At 44.9% G+C, this 14,330-nt stretch overlaps 1 protein-coding gene across 1 annotated transcript in view; it reads left to right on the top strand.

The window, feature by feature from the left end:
- The window catches only part of LOC124001381 (serine/threonine-protein kinase PAK 6), a 42,064-nt gene extending 36,870 nt beyond the window's left edge, over positions 1 to 5,194 (top strand). The window contains exons 6-9 of the mRNA XM_046308135.1: positions 2,850 to 2,976; positions 3,060 to 3,185; positions 3,359 to 3,493; positions 3,970 to 5,194. Coding sequence (XP_046164091.1) covers positions 2,850 to 2,976; positions 3,060 to 3,185; positions 3,359 to 3,493; positions 3,970 to 4,137 — 556 coding nt within the window. The 3' untranslated portion in view covers positions 4,138 to 5,194. The remainder of the gene's footprint in view (positions 1 to 2,849; positions 2,977 to 3,059; positions 3,186 to 3,358; positions 3,494 to 3,969) is intronic.
- The last annotated feature ends 9,136 nt before the right edge of the window (positions 5,195 to 14,330 follow it).

The following is a 14,330-nucleotide window of genomic DNA, read 5'->3' as shown; positions in this document are numbered from 1 at the left end:
ATGCAGATACATTTAAATAAATGTTTACCAGCATGTCACATATGCAAAAAAAAAAAATCCTAGACCACCTTTACTCCACACACAGAGATGCATACAAAGCTATCCCCCGCCCTCCATTTGGCAAATCTGACCATAATTCTATATTCCTGATTCCTGCTTACAGGCTAAAACTAAAGCAGGAAGTACCAGTGACTCGCTCAATACGGAAGTGGTCAGATGATGCGGATATTACATTACAGGACTGCTTTGCTAGCACAGACTGGAATATGTTCCGGGATTCATCCAATGGTATTGAGGACTACACCACCTGTCGTGCATAGGTGTAATAGGTGGCAGGGAAGTCAGGCGCAGGAGAGTCAAATGGAGTGTAAAATGGAGTCGTTTAATAAAGTCCACGGAGTGTGCTCCATAACACTAAACGTACATAAACAAACAAACATGGGTACGAGGACCCGACGCTCACCTAATACAACAAACACACTACACTGACAATAAAACAATCTCTGACAAAGACATGAGGGGAAACAGAGGATTAAATACACAACAGGTAATGAATGGGATAGAAAACAGGTGTGTGGGAAGACAAGACAAAACCAATGGAAAATGAAAAAAGGATCAATGATGGCTAGAAGACCGGTGACGTCGAACGCCGAGCACCGCCCGAACAAGGAGAGGCAACGACTTCGGCAGAAGTCGTGACACCACCTCAGTCATCGGCTTCATCAATAAGTACATCGACGATGTCCCCCCCATAGTGACCGTACGTACATATCCCAACAAGAAGCCATGGATTATAGGCCACATCCGCGTCGAGCTAAAGGCTAGAGATGCCACTTTCAAGGAGCGGGAGACAAATCTGAACGCTTATAAGAAATCGTGCTATGTCCTCAGACAAACCATCAAACAAGCAAAGCAGGATACAGGATTAAGATAGGAACCTATTACAGCTTCTCTGACACACATCGGATGTGGCATGGTTTGAAAACTATTACGTACTACAAAGGGAAACCCAGTCGTGAGCTGCCCAGTGACGTGAGCCTACCAGACGGGCTAAATGCCTTTTATGCTCGCTTCGAGGCAAGCAACACTGAAGCATGCACGGGAGCACCAGCTTTTCTTGATGACTGTGTGATATCGCTCTCAGTAGCCGATGTGAACAAAAGGTTTAAACAGGTCAACATTCACAAAGCCGCCTGGCCAGACGGATTACCAGGACGTGTACTCAAAGTATGCGTGGACCAACTGTCAAGTGTCTTCACTGATATTTTAAAACTCTCCCTGACCGAGTCTGCAATATCTACATGTTTCAAGCAGACCACCATAGTCCCTGTGCCCAAGGAGGCGAAGGTAACCTGCCTAAATGATTACCGCCCGTAACACTCACGTCGGTAGCCATGAAGTGCTTTGAAAGGCTGGTCATGGCTCACATCAACAGCATTCTCCCGGACACCCTAAACCCACTCCAATTCGCATACCGCCCCAATTGATCCACAGATGACACAATCTCAATCGCACTCCACACTGCCCTTTCCCACCTGGACAAAAGGAACATCTATGTGAGAATGCTGTTCATTGATTACAGCTCAGTGTTCAACACCATAGTGCCCACAAAGCTCATCACTAAGCTAAGGACTCTGGGACTAAACACCTCCCTCTGCAACTGGATCCTGGACTTCCTGACGGGCCACCCCAGGTGGTAAGAGTAAGCAACAACACGTCTGCCACGCTGATCCTTAATACTGGGGCCCCTCAGGGGTGTGTACTTGTCCCCTCCTGTACTCCCTGTTCACCCACGACTGCGTGGCCAAACACGATTTCAACACCATCATTAAGTTTGCTGACGACACAACAGTGGTTGGCCTGATCACCGACAACGACGAGACGGCCTATAGGGTGGTGCCAGGACAACAACCTCTCCCTCAATGTGAGCAAGACAAAGGAGCTGATCATGGTCTACAGGAAAAGGTGGGCCGAACAGGCCCCCATTAACATCGATGGGGCTGTAGTGGAGCGGGTCAAGAGTTTCAAGTTCCTTGGTGTCCACATCACCAACGAACTATCATGGTCCAAACATACCAAGACAGTCGGGAAGAGGGTACGACAAAATATTTCCCCCCTCAGGAGACTGAAAAGATTTGGCATGGGTCTCCAGATCCTCAAAAGGTTCTACAGCTGCACCATCGAGAGCATCCTGACTGGTTTCATCACAACCTGGTATGGCAACTGCTCGGCATCTGACCGTAAGACGCTACAGAGGGTAGTGCGTACCGCCCAGTACATCACTGGGGCCAAGCTTCCTGCCATCCAGGACCTATATAAAAGGCAGTGTCAGAGGAAAGCCCATTAAATTGTCAGAGACTCCAGTCACCCAAGTGTGACTGCTACCGCACAGCAGGCAGTAGCGGAGCGCCAAGTCTAGGACCAAAGGCTCTTCAACAGCTTCTACACCCAAGCCATAAGACTGCTGAACAATTCATAAAATTGTCACTGGACTATTTACATTGATCCCCCCCCCTTTTGTACACTGCTGCTACTTGCTGTTTATTATCTATGCATAGTCACTTCACCCCTACCTACATGTACAAATTACCTCAACTAACCTGTACACCCGCACACTGACTTGGTACCGGTACCCCCTGTATATAGCCTCGTTATTGTTATTGTGTTACTTTTTATGATTATTTTTTACTTTTGTCTATTTGGTAAATATTTTCTCAACTCTTCTTGAACTGCACTGTTGGCTAATGGCTTGTAAGTAAGCATTTCACGGTAAGGTATACACTTGTTGTATATGGCGCATGTGACAAATAAAGTTTGATTTCATATATCAGTGTCACTCTCCTATGCAGGCTGAGTGAGGAGCAGATAGCCACAGTCTGTGAGGCTGTGCTGCAAGCCCTGGCCTACCTTCACTCCCAGGGGGTTATCCACAGGGACATCAAGAGTGACTCCATACTGCTAACACTGGATGGGAGGGTAGGTCTCTCTCTCATAAGTATTTTTAATTCAGTGGAGAAAAACACTTCTGTTTATAATTTAATTTTAATGTCCCTGTATAGATCAAGCTGTCCGACTTTGGGTTCTGTGCGCAGATCAGTAAAGACATCCCCAAAAGGAAGTCTTTAGTGGGAACACCCTACTGGATGGCTCCGGAGGTCATCTCTAAATCACCATACAGCACTGAGGTGAGAAAGAAGATATTCAAAACAAATTTGTATCCTAACAAACTGTGCATGTATATTACTGCATACTAATGACATACTAGCTGTATCCAAAGAAATACTCATGATGTCCAGTATTCATGTGCATGTCAACACTGACTGAAGGTGAATATATACTGGTTTGTTGTGTCTGCCAGGTAGATGTGTGGTCTCTGGGTATCATGGTAGTTGAGATGGTGGATGGAGAGCCCCCTTACTTCAGTGAGACCCCTGTTGCAGCCATGAGAAGACTGAGGGATGAGCCAGCTCCCACTGTACGGAACGCAACACAGGTCAGAGGTGAAACAGAATACATACATAGAGGGCCTCCCGAGTCTGGGGCTGTGTCATTACCGGCCGTGACCGGGAGTCCCATAGGGCGCGTCCGGGTTAGGGGAGGGTTTGGCCGGGGGGGCTTCATTTGGCTCATCGCGCTCTAGCAACTCCTTGTGGTGGGCTGGGCACCTGCAGGCTGACTTTGGTTGTCAATTGAACAGTGTTACCTCCGACACATTGGTGCAGCTGGCTTCCGGGTTAAGCGAGCGGGTGTTAAGAAGTGCGGTTTGGTGGGTCATGTTTTGGAGGACGCATGACTTGACCTTCACCTCTACCGAGCTCGTTGGGGAGTTGCAGTCATGAGACAAGATCGTAATCACGAAATTACGAAAAAGGGGGGTAAAAAAATAAAAGAATACATACATAGAGAGATAACACCTTTTCCTATTTCAACATGTCTGCTGAATTAACTTGGAATTCACACTTTGTGTAGGTCTCCCCGGTGTTGAAGAACTTCCTGGACCGTATGTTGATCCGAGACCCAGTGGAGCGTGCCAGCGCCACAGACCTGCTAGAACACCCCTTCCTCCTAAAGAGCGGCTCCCCGCAGTGCCTGGTGCCCCTGGTGGAACAGTACCGCAAGCGCATGTCCCGCTGCTGATCCCCCCCCCCCTTGATGGACCCTGATCTCTGATTACTACTGTACCCTGAGTGTGACCTGCCCAGGCCCAACCCAGTCAGTACCCATCCCAGTGAGGGAGCAGCTCCAGAGAGCCTGGTGCTGCTACAGAGCTCATGGCAGCAGGCCGGCAGGCTTGGTAGACAGTGACACAGCCTGCAAATCTAAGAAGCACTTTAGCAATGAGTTGGCGTAGTGTTACGGCAGCATGCAAACAAACAGTATTCCTCACTCATCTCAACAACGTCTGGGCCTACCTGAGATAGACAACATCCAATGGAATTCCTCTCGACACAACACCAATCTAGCATCGGTGCATTATATAAAACTTGAACTCCAAGGGAAATGTAAACTGTAGCATATTGTGAACCTTTACCGTAATTGAGCAGTTTCCCATCGTAGTGTTTGGATATTAGTTGTGTATTTTCAGCTTGTGCTATAGGCTCAAGCTGTGGTAGCTCTTGACTTTGAGAGGAGTGTGATGTTACATACCTCTACAACCATATGGGACACTGACTGAAGTTCAGTGAAACCTTGCACCTTGTCAGTGAACAATTTGCATGGCCAAATGAAGCACACCTGGCCTGATCGGAATGGTTAAAATATGCTACTGAGAGATGACATGAGAGACATCCTCCAACATCACCATGACAAATGTGTAGATGGGTTGGCTGCTTGTAATTATATTGGGCTCAATGAATCATATTTCTTTTAATATTTATTATATTTTGCTTTTCTGAAAAGGGTTGTGAACTGTTTGTAGCCTAAGATGTGAAATTGCAAATAAGTTAACATTTTAGATTATCAACTTGAAATGTAGCGGTTGAACAAATAATGTAAATACAGATACTGTATATTAGGACTTACTACTTGCAGAGCCATTGTATAGTTAGTTATATGGGATGAATTTGACTTAATTTTGAAAGGGTGTGTGTTTATGTTTGGATGCTGTGTTAGTGTTGCCTCAAACATCCCTTCCACTGTGTTGTGACTGACTTTTGAAACTACAGGATGTGTGTGTTGCTACTGAACGTGTGTGTGTGTGTGTGTGTGTGTGTGTGTGTGTGTGTGTGTGTGTGTGTGTGTGTGTGTGTGTGTGTGTGTGTGTGTGTGTGTGTGTGTGTGTGTGTGTGTGTGTGTGTGTGTGTGTGTGTGCGTGTGTGCGTGTGTGCGTGTGTGCGTGTGTGCGTGTGTGCGTGTGTGCGTGTGTGCGTGTGTGCGTGTGTGCGTGTGTGCGTGTGTGCGTGTGTGTGTGTGTGTGTGTGTGTGTGTGTGTGTGTGTGTGTGTGTGTGTGTGTGTGTGTGAAGTATTTGAATTGGTTTGAATAGATAAAGCACACAGGTTTGGCATGTGAAGAACATCCACCAGCTGAGAGCACATTGCACATTGTCTTCGTATTCTTACCAGTGTCACAACATATTTCATGTATTTGTATTTCTATGTAGGACATTCATGAAAAAGATAATTATACATTATTTACATTTTCTAAAAATCAATAAATAATGCATATTGACTCTTGATCTTGATAATCTAAGCACTGTTATTTTGTTCCAATTCAGTTTGATGTTTTATGCCCCCTTTCACACAGTTGTATCTCTCTCTCTCCCAGCTCTCCCTCTCACATACATACATCATATCAAATGCAGAAATGACAATTCTGTCACATTTTTTATATTTTAATAAATATATGACAAGTCACACAGAGCTTGTGCATATTAACATCATGATTCATTGTAAATAATTATACATGACAGGCTTACCTAGAATATAGGCTACATATTCCATAGTATAATAGTATAATATAACATTATTTTTGACAAATAAAATCGACACTGCCATCATTACGATTGACGCATATAGCACATGACTGAATCGACAGACAAAGCAATGGACTATGTTCATTAGACTGAAGAAACACGATAGAGCTATAGGATTATCGTTATTTTACAATCTAAGAATATAGGAGATAATGTACCACACTGCTTGAACATGTGGAATCTAAAGTGCTTTATCAAATCGACTTCTCCTAATTCTTCAAATTGAACAATTGGTTTCCCTGTTACTCCAGGGAGACAACTTGGGAAGTGCTCTCAAATTCACACTTCACCCCACTAATGCTGTCCACGCTTGGCTGACTGTTAACTCTCTGGTGCGTGTGTGAAAAGGGAAAAGTCTCGGACCGGGACATCCTCCCTCTGCCCTGTGAGGAACCGGAGGAACAGTCAATTACCAGCCTCATGAACTCGGGGGCAGTGAATCGCCGCAGTAATCTGGTCCCCAGCCCGGTGAACCCCGGTGGACGGACAGGAATCTTCTCCGGCTCCATCTCTCCTCTGTGGAAGAGGAGCTTGTTGAGTCGCCCGTTCGGTGGGAGGCTGCCACGCTTCTGACTCCCTCTCCTGCTTGTTTGAGTGACGTCATTATTATCATTTTTTGGTGCCCTGATGGAATCCTCGGGTGCTCTCTGAGATTTATTTATACCGATTAAAAGTGCTTTTGGTGCCGTGACGGATTTGTCAGTGTCGTTTGTCACCTCCCAGGTGCTCTTTTGACATTCAATCTTTGCTATCAGGGATCTCTCGTCCTGCAGCGAGGCTCTCTTTAATTTCCTGCCTGATAGGCTCATGTCACACACATCACCCTGATAGGACTGCTTTCTGCTGCTCAGGAGGTCCAGGTTAAATGGCTTTGCTTTGTCCCAGAGTGGAATACTCTCTGGCTCCTCCTGTTTCATTCCTCTGTGTCTGTTGACATCTTTCTGGCATGGCGATGGGTGATGGCTCAGTGTTTTAACCCCCCTCATGTCCCGTAGCTTATGGTTCTGTATCTGTTTGGGGGTGAATATGTCATCCTGTTCTTCTTCTGACAGGGCCCGCTCAAGGTGATTTCTATCTAGAGACTGATTCTGGCATCTGATGCGCGCCCACAGTTTGTTACTGTCCCCGACCCTCAGCTGTCTCTGGAACACGCCAGGCAGATGGTCTTCATCCTGACTCTGGAACTGTTTAGAGAACCTCTCCAGAACCTGCCTGGGGAGCTTGTTGGGCTGCTGCCGCTCTGCCCCGGCCTCCATCCCAAATCCGACCTCCCCTAGTGGGTCATCTGACACTACCCCCCTCCTCCCAGAGTTCAGGGCCTGGACACAGTGGTCATGCCCAAAGAAGTTGGCCACCTGGATGGCAGAGTGGCCAGCCTGATTGGTGCGGTCCAGTCTCAGGCCCATTCTTTTGAAAGCCCTGACCAGGAAATCCAACACGTGGCTATGGCCGGTGTAGGCTGCGTACATCAGGGCGCTGTTCCCCCAGGCATCAGATACATCAGGGTCCGCGTTGAATTGCACCAGGAGTTTGACCACGTCCAGGTGGCCTAGCTCACAGGCCAGGCTCAAGGAGGTACGCCCGTGCTCATCCTGGCAATTCACGTTGGCCCCTTTTTCCAGCAGCAGGCGGGTAAACTTGGCCCTACCCCCGGGGTCCTGCAGGCAAACGGCGAACATTAAAGGGGTACGGCCATTTTCCGTCTTGGAGTTGATTATGCGGTTGTCCAGCGCATCCAGGACGAAGCGCGCCAGGTGCACTTTGCCATCGTGCATGGCGTCCAGGAAGGTCTTGGTGCCAGAGCCCTGACGCAGATCCTTAGGTCTCATCATGCTTGACGGTAACTTCTGGAGGTGAGCCTCAGACTGTGTTCTGAGATAGGAAGGGAGAGTGAATCAGGGCCCCCTCTGTGTTGACAGTGAGTGTATTTACCTCAGAGTGAGCCTCAGCGAGGAGCTGCATGTGCTTTTATACCTCTCTCTCTACACACCCTCCTTGCGTTGTCAAGGAAACAGCCATCTGAGGTCCATTATGCTGCTGCAACATCCGTTCAGAATAACTTCCCTCCGCCGGGAGGAAATATATGCTATTTGAACTGAATAATTACTCAAGGAGAAAAACATTGCTGCGTTTTTGTTGTGTGCCAGGTTAAAGCGGTTGCAAAAGAGGTGCTTAAATCAGTCTCTTTCTCCCCCAGGTTTAATACCATTCTTTCACATACAGCTCTAATTCAATTTAGCAGCCTCTCTCACATGGGTCAAAATAGAAAGCTTGGATTTTAAATTTTATACCATTTCGTTGCTAAAGATCAGCTAATCCTGCATGATATAAACGTTTTAAATAATGTATTATATTATGACTTATACATATGCATGAATATAGTTTCTTCTCTTACCAAAGTTTTCAGAGAATAATATAGAATAGTCAGGTTTGGAGCACTGATTTAGCTTTTTAAGACAGAATGGAAATTTGAGTTTTCATCACTGCACAGGTGCCAAAAACACCATCCCACCCCTATGATACAGCTCCAGTGAATTGAGGTGTTATTTACATACTGTAGCAACTCCCCTCGGCTCTCTTGTGCCAGGAAACCTGGCCCTCTCACTGCCTTTGATCCCTTTGATCTCTGTAATCAGTACGACAACGTCTATTCTTTTCCCATGTAACCTGCTGCATGCTGTGATACTAATAATGTGTCATGTTCTGTCCACGTGACAGGAGAGAGGTCTCTGAACATGGCTACCGTAATATGAATAGTGTATTGAGGAAAATGTTTTTTTCAATGCTTTATTTGTCCTGTTGAAGTGCTTCGCAACCAACTGTTTTGTAAATCACTGTTATTTTTTGTTTTCCATATACACTGAGTTTAGAAACATTAGGAACACCTGCTCTGTCCATGACGTAGACTGACCAGGTGAATCCAGGCGAAAGCTATGGATGAATGGGCAAGACAAAATATTTAATTGCCTTTGAACGAGGTATAGAAGAAGGTGCCAGGCGCACCGGTTTGAGTGTGTCAAGAACTGCAACACTGCTGGGTTTTTCACACTCAACAGCTTCCCGTCTGTATCAAGAATGGTCCACCACCCAAAGGACATCCAGCCAACGGCAGGCCAATGGTAAAAAAATTGTAATTGATGAAAGAGGACAAAGAAGGCTGACAAATTGTGCAGCGCAACAGACTGGCTACAGTTAGTCAACTGACAGTCCAGTACAACAATAGTGCCCAAAGAGCCATAAAAGAATGTACAACTCGTCGTACATTGACATGAATGGGGTATGGCAGCTGACGACCTGGGGTATGGCAGCTGACGACCTGGGGTATGGCAGCTGACGACCTGGGGTATGGCAGCTGACGACCTGGGGTATGGCAGCTGACGACCTGGGGTATGGCGCTGAAGACCTGGGGTATGGCAGCTGACGACCTGGGGTATGGCATCTGACGACCTGGGGTATGGCAGCTGACGACCTGGGGTATGGCAGCTGACGACCTGGGGTATGGCATCTGACGACCTGGGGTATGGCAGCTGACGAGTTCAACTTCTTTCAGCAAAAAACAAGAAACTGCAATTGCAGTGTTCTAAGGAATGAAAACACTGGACACTGGAAAATTGCAAAAACATTGTCTGGTCTGATGAATCCTGGTTCCTGCTGTTTCACACTGATGGGAGGACTAGGGTATGGAGAAAACCACATGAGTACATGCATCCATTATGCCGCATGTCAACATTTCAGGCTAGTGTTTGTGGTGTGATGGTGTGGGGTAGTTTCCATTGCACACATTGGGCGCCTTGATAAAAGTGGAGCAACATTTGAATGCCACAGGATATCTGAACATCAGTGCCATTCAGATGCATCCCTTCATGAGAGCAATGTATCCATCTGCAAATGTATTTTTTCAGTAGGATAATGCCCAATGTCACAAGGTTAGGACTATACAGGAATGGTTCCGTGAACATTATGGTGAATTCTGCTTACTGCAGTGGCCTGCCCAGTCACCAGATCTCAATGAGAATCTGTGGGTTGAGAAAAAATGAGCTAATCAGTATAGAGATCCACTGTCGGCCAACTTGTGGGAAGCATTGGAGCATTGGAAGCATCGGAGTCAACATGAGCCAGCATCCCTGAGGACACCTTGTAGAGTCCATGCCCTGATGAATTGAAGCTGTTCTGATGGCAAAAGGGGATGCAACTCAATATTAGGAACATGTTCCTAATGTTTTGCACACTCAGTGTACATAGATCATTCATTTGATGATGTTGTTCAAAAACCTTATTCATGTTCCCCTCAGCAACTCCTTTCAATAGGTTTATTTTTTCAGGTTCAATGGCATTGACCTGTAAGAGCGCAGCAACCAGGCTCCTGGAAGAGGAGATTTAGAGGAGGGAATGGGGATGAATCAGCCCGTTCTGTCTGTCAACTGGTGTAATTAACCACCAGCAGTATACACTAACACACTAACACAGCTTGGCCTGAATTCTAGTAAGTAGAAAACGCTTAAGGCAAAAAAGGCCATTTTTAAAATCATGTCCAGCAGCACCCCCCTCCACGCCTTCTGTTGATTTTAATGAGGTTTTAATTGCTAATATAAAAGACAGCAGGAGAAAAGCAGGACCCAGATAGTGTAGGTGAGAGAAGAAGCACTTCCTTACTGTTCACCAGCCGGTCAACATGTCTCTTCATCAAAACCCACAGCGGGTCTCTGATGAGCCAGATCCATTATCTCAACATTACATCTAAGATTTCCCCTCAGATAGATTTGATCAGAGGCAATGTGATATAAATAGGACTGAAGTTTACTCATGCAGAAACTAACAATAAGAGTTTAAATCTGGTTGTTTTGGTATTTGTATTTATTATGGATCCCCATGAGTTGTGTATAGTGCACATGCTATCATGTGTGTATATGTGCATGTGTCTGTGCCTATGTTTGTGTTGCTTCACAGTCCCTGCTGTTCCATAAGGTGTTTTTTTAATCTGTTCTTTAAATCTAATTTTACTGCTTGTATGAGTTACTTGATGTGGAATAGAGTTCCATTTATTTAGTACTGTGCACCTTCCATAGTCTGTTCTGGACTTGGGGACTGTGAAGAGACCTCTTGTGGTATGTCTTGTGGGGTATGCATGGGTGTCTGAGCTGTGTGCCAGTAGTTCAAACAGAGAGCTCTGTGCATTCAACATGTCAATACCTCCACTTTGAGCCAGGAGAGATTGACATGCATATTATTTATATTAGTTCTCTGTGTACATCCAATGGCCAGCCCTTTTCTGAACGAATTAAAGTCATTTTTTGTGGCACCTGACTGAACAGTAGTCCAGGTTCAACAAAACTAGGGCCTGTAGGACCTGCCTTGTTGATAGTGCTGTTAAGAAGGTAGAGCAGTGCCTTATAATGGACATACTTCTCCCCATCTTAGCTACTGTTGTGTCAGTATGTTTTGACCATGACAGTTTACAATCCAGCTTTACTCCAAGCAGTTTAGTCACCTCAACTTGCTCAATTTCCACATTATTTATTACACGTTTTAGTTGAGGTTTAGGGTTTAGTGAATGATTTGTCCTAAATACAAAGCTTTTAGTTTTAGAAATATTTAGGACTAACTTATTCCTTGCCACCAAATCTGAAACCAACTCTTTGTTAAGTGTTGCAGTCATTTCAGTCGCTGTAGTAGCTGACGTATAGTGTTGAGTCAAAGCCAGTGGCAATTCATCAGTAAAGACTGAAAAAAGCAATGGGCCTAGACAGCTGCCTTGGGGAATTCCCGATTCTACTTGGATTATGTTGGAGAGGCTTCCATTAAAGAACACCCTCTGTGTTATGTTAGACAGGTAACACTTTATCCACAATATAGCAGGGGGTGTAAAGCCATAAAACATGTTTTTTCAAGCAGCAGACTATGATCGATAATGTCAAAGCCATTATGGGGTATTGTGTGTAGATTGATGAGGACAAAAATATGTTTGATCCATTTTAGAATAAGGCAGTAACGTAAGAAAATGTGGAAAATGTCAAGGGTCCTGAATACTTTCCAAATGCACTGTATATGTTATTATAAACTGGGTGGTTCAAGCCTTGAATGCTGATTGACTGACAGCCATATATCAGACTGTATACCAGGGGTATGACAAAACATTTATTTTTCCTGCTCTAATTACGTTGGTAAACCAGTTTATAATAGCAATAAGACACCTCAGGGGGTTTTGACATATGTCCAATATACCACGACTAAGAGCTGTATCCAGGCACTCCGTGTTGCGTCGTATGTAAGAACAGCCCTTAGCCATGGAATATTGGCTATATACCACAACCCCTCAGGCCTTGCTTAGCTATAACACCAGAGAAGTAAAAATAATAATAATAATAAGTTGAGCAATCATACATTAGCAAGCATACAAACAAAAATCTATGAAGGCCTAATCTCTATTTTCTTGCCGCTCTCCCTCTGTGGGACTTTCTCGGCTGCTCTGATTCAGTAGCTTGCTCAATGTCAATTTCCTGAGATACAGCTTTTCCCTTTTGGGGCGCCTTTCCTCTTCCTTTTGTATCTGCCACAACTGTAGCTTCTGAGATGGTCTCTGGCACTTCCTCCGTGACAGTAGGAGACGGAGTAGTGCTAGTGGCCTCAATGGGAGCTGCATCAGTAGACTTTGCTCCTCGTGTTGTTTTCTTGACAAGTTCCTTTTTCAGATGGAACTGTTAGCAGGTGTGTCTGTGATGGCCAATACAGCACGGCTTGGAACTCTGCTTTCCCAATCCGTATCCAGGATCAAACAACCCGTTTTATAATATATCATTGTAGTGGATATGTAAAACATTAGCAAATATTTGTATAAATATTTTAATTATGGTTCTACATTCACCCTCTTAATTTCAAGGATACATTTCCCTGTCTACCCTCAAATATTTTAGGCTTTCCCCTTCAATTTGAAGTTATCCCAAGGGGTAACTTAACTCCAGAGGACCTCAGTTGTATTTTCTGGTAAAAGCGCAGACTGAGTGGTGTATCAGCGCTGAATGTCCTCAGAGACAGCTTTATTCCTTTAGCTCCAGGACAGCCAGCGTCTCCGCTTCTCACCACCATCCTACTTTAATTATTGCTAACGCACGCTCTCCATACCAATGAGCCATTGTGTTTATGATGCAACCTCTGTCTCCTCCAATGCTGATAAGATCTTAATCAGGTCAATGTGATTCAGCAGATTCTGTAATTTAACAATATAACCTAATCCCAGGAGGCCAAACTAGGTCAGCCCTAGAGAAATGTAACCTCTCTTAAACTCATAGACAGAGCTATGGATGCAAGTACTGACCATCCATGATATCACAATTTATAATTTTAACAATGTTTTGTGGCTGTAGAGTGTTATTTTTTCAATTTTAATTGTTTACAAACATTAGAGTAAAACAAGCTTATATTCTGGGTTTTGATGGGGTATGACAGTTGAACGTAGCTCATGATTAATTAATTAATTATATTCTTCAATAATCAATAGGTATATAAAGTGTATCATTAATTAATAAGTCCAAAAATAGTTTTAGCAACTAAGGTAATTAAGTTAATTATATGAGTCATTGATAAACCATATATACAAAAGTATGTGGACCCCTTCAAATTAGTGGATTTGGCCATTTCAGCCACACCTGTTGCTGACAGGTGTATAAAATCGGGCTCACAGCCAGGCAATCTCCATAGACAAACAGTGGCAGTAGATTAGCCTTACTGAAGAGCTCAACCTTCAACGTGGCACAGTCATAAGATGCCACCTTTTCAACAAGTCAGTTTGTCAAATGTCTGCCCTGCTAGAGCTGCCCATGCCAACTGTAAGTGCTGTTATTGTGAAGTGGAAACGTCTAGGAGCAACAACGGCTTAGCCGTGAAGTGGTAGACCACACAAGCTCACAGAACGGGACTGCCGAGTACTGAAGCGCGTAGCACATGTCCTCGATTGCAACACTATTGAGTTCCAAACTGTCTCTGGAAGCAACGTCAGCATAAGAACTGTTCGTCGAGAGCCTCATGAAATGGGTTTCTATGGACGAGCAGTCGCACACAAGCCAAAGATCACCATGTGCAATGCCAAGCGTTGGCTGGACTGGTGTAAAGCTATCCGTCTTTGAACTCTGGAGCAGTGGAAACACGTTCTCTAGAGTGATGAACCCCGCTTCAGCTTCTGTCAGTCTGAATTATGAATCTGGGTTTGGAGGATGCTAGAAGAATGCTACCTGCCTGAATGCATAGTGCCAACTGTAAAGTTTATTGGGGGAGGAAAAATTGTCTGGGGCTGTTTTTCATGGTTCGACATTCTATATTCTGTCCTTCCAACTTTGTGGCTACAGTTTGGAGAAGGCCCTTTC

Source organism: Oncorhynchus gorbuscha, linkage group LG17 (genome assembly GCF_021184085.1).
Source record: "Oncorhynchus gorbuscha isolate QuinsamMale2020 ecotype Even-year linkage group LG17, OgorEven_v1.0, whole genome shotgun sequence".
In the NCBI taxonomy this organism is placed as follows: domain Eukaryota; kingdom Metazoa; phylum Chordata; class Actinopteri; order Salmoniformes; family Salmonidae; genus Oncorhynchus; species Oncorhynchus gorbuscha.
This window is presented reverse-complemented; position numbering and strand designations above follow the sequence as displayed.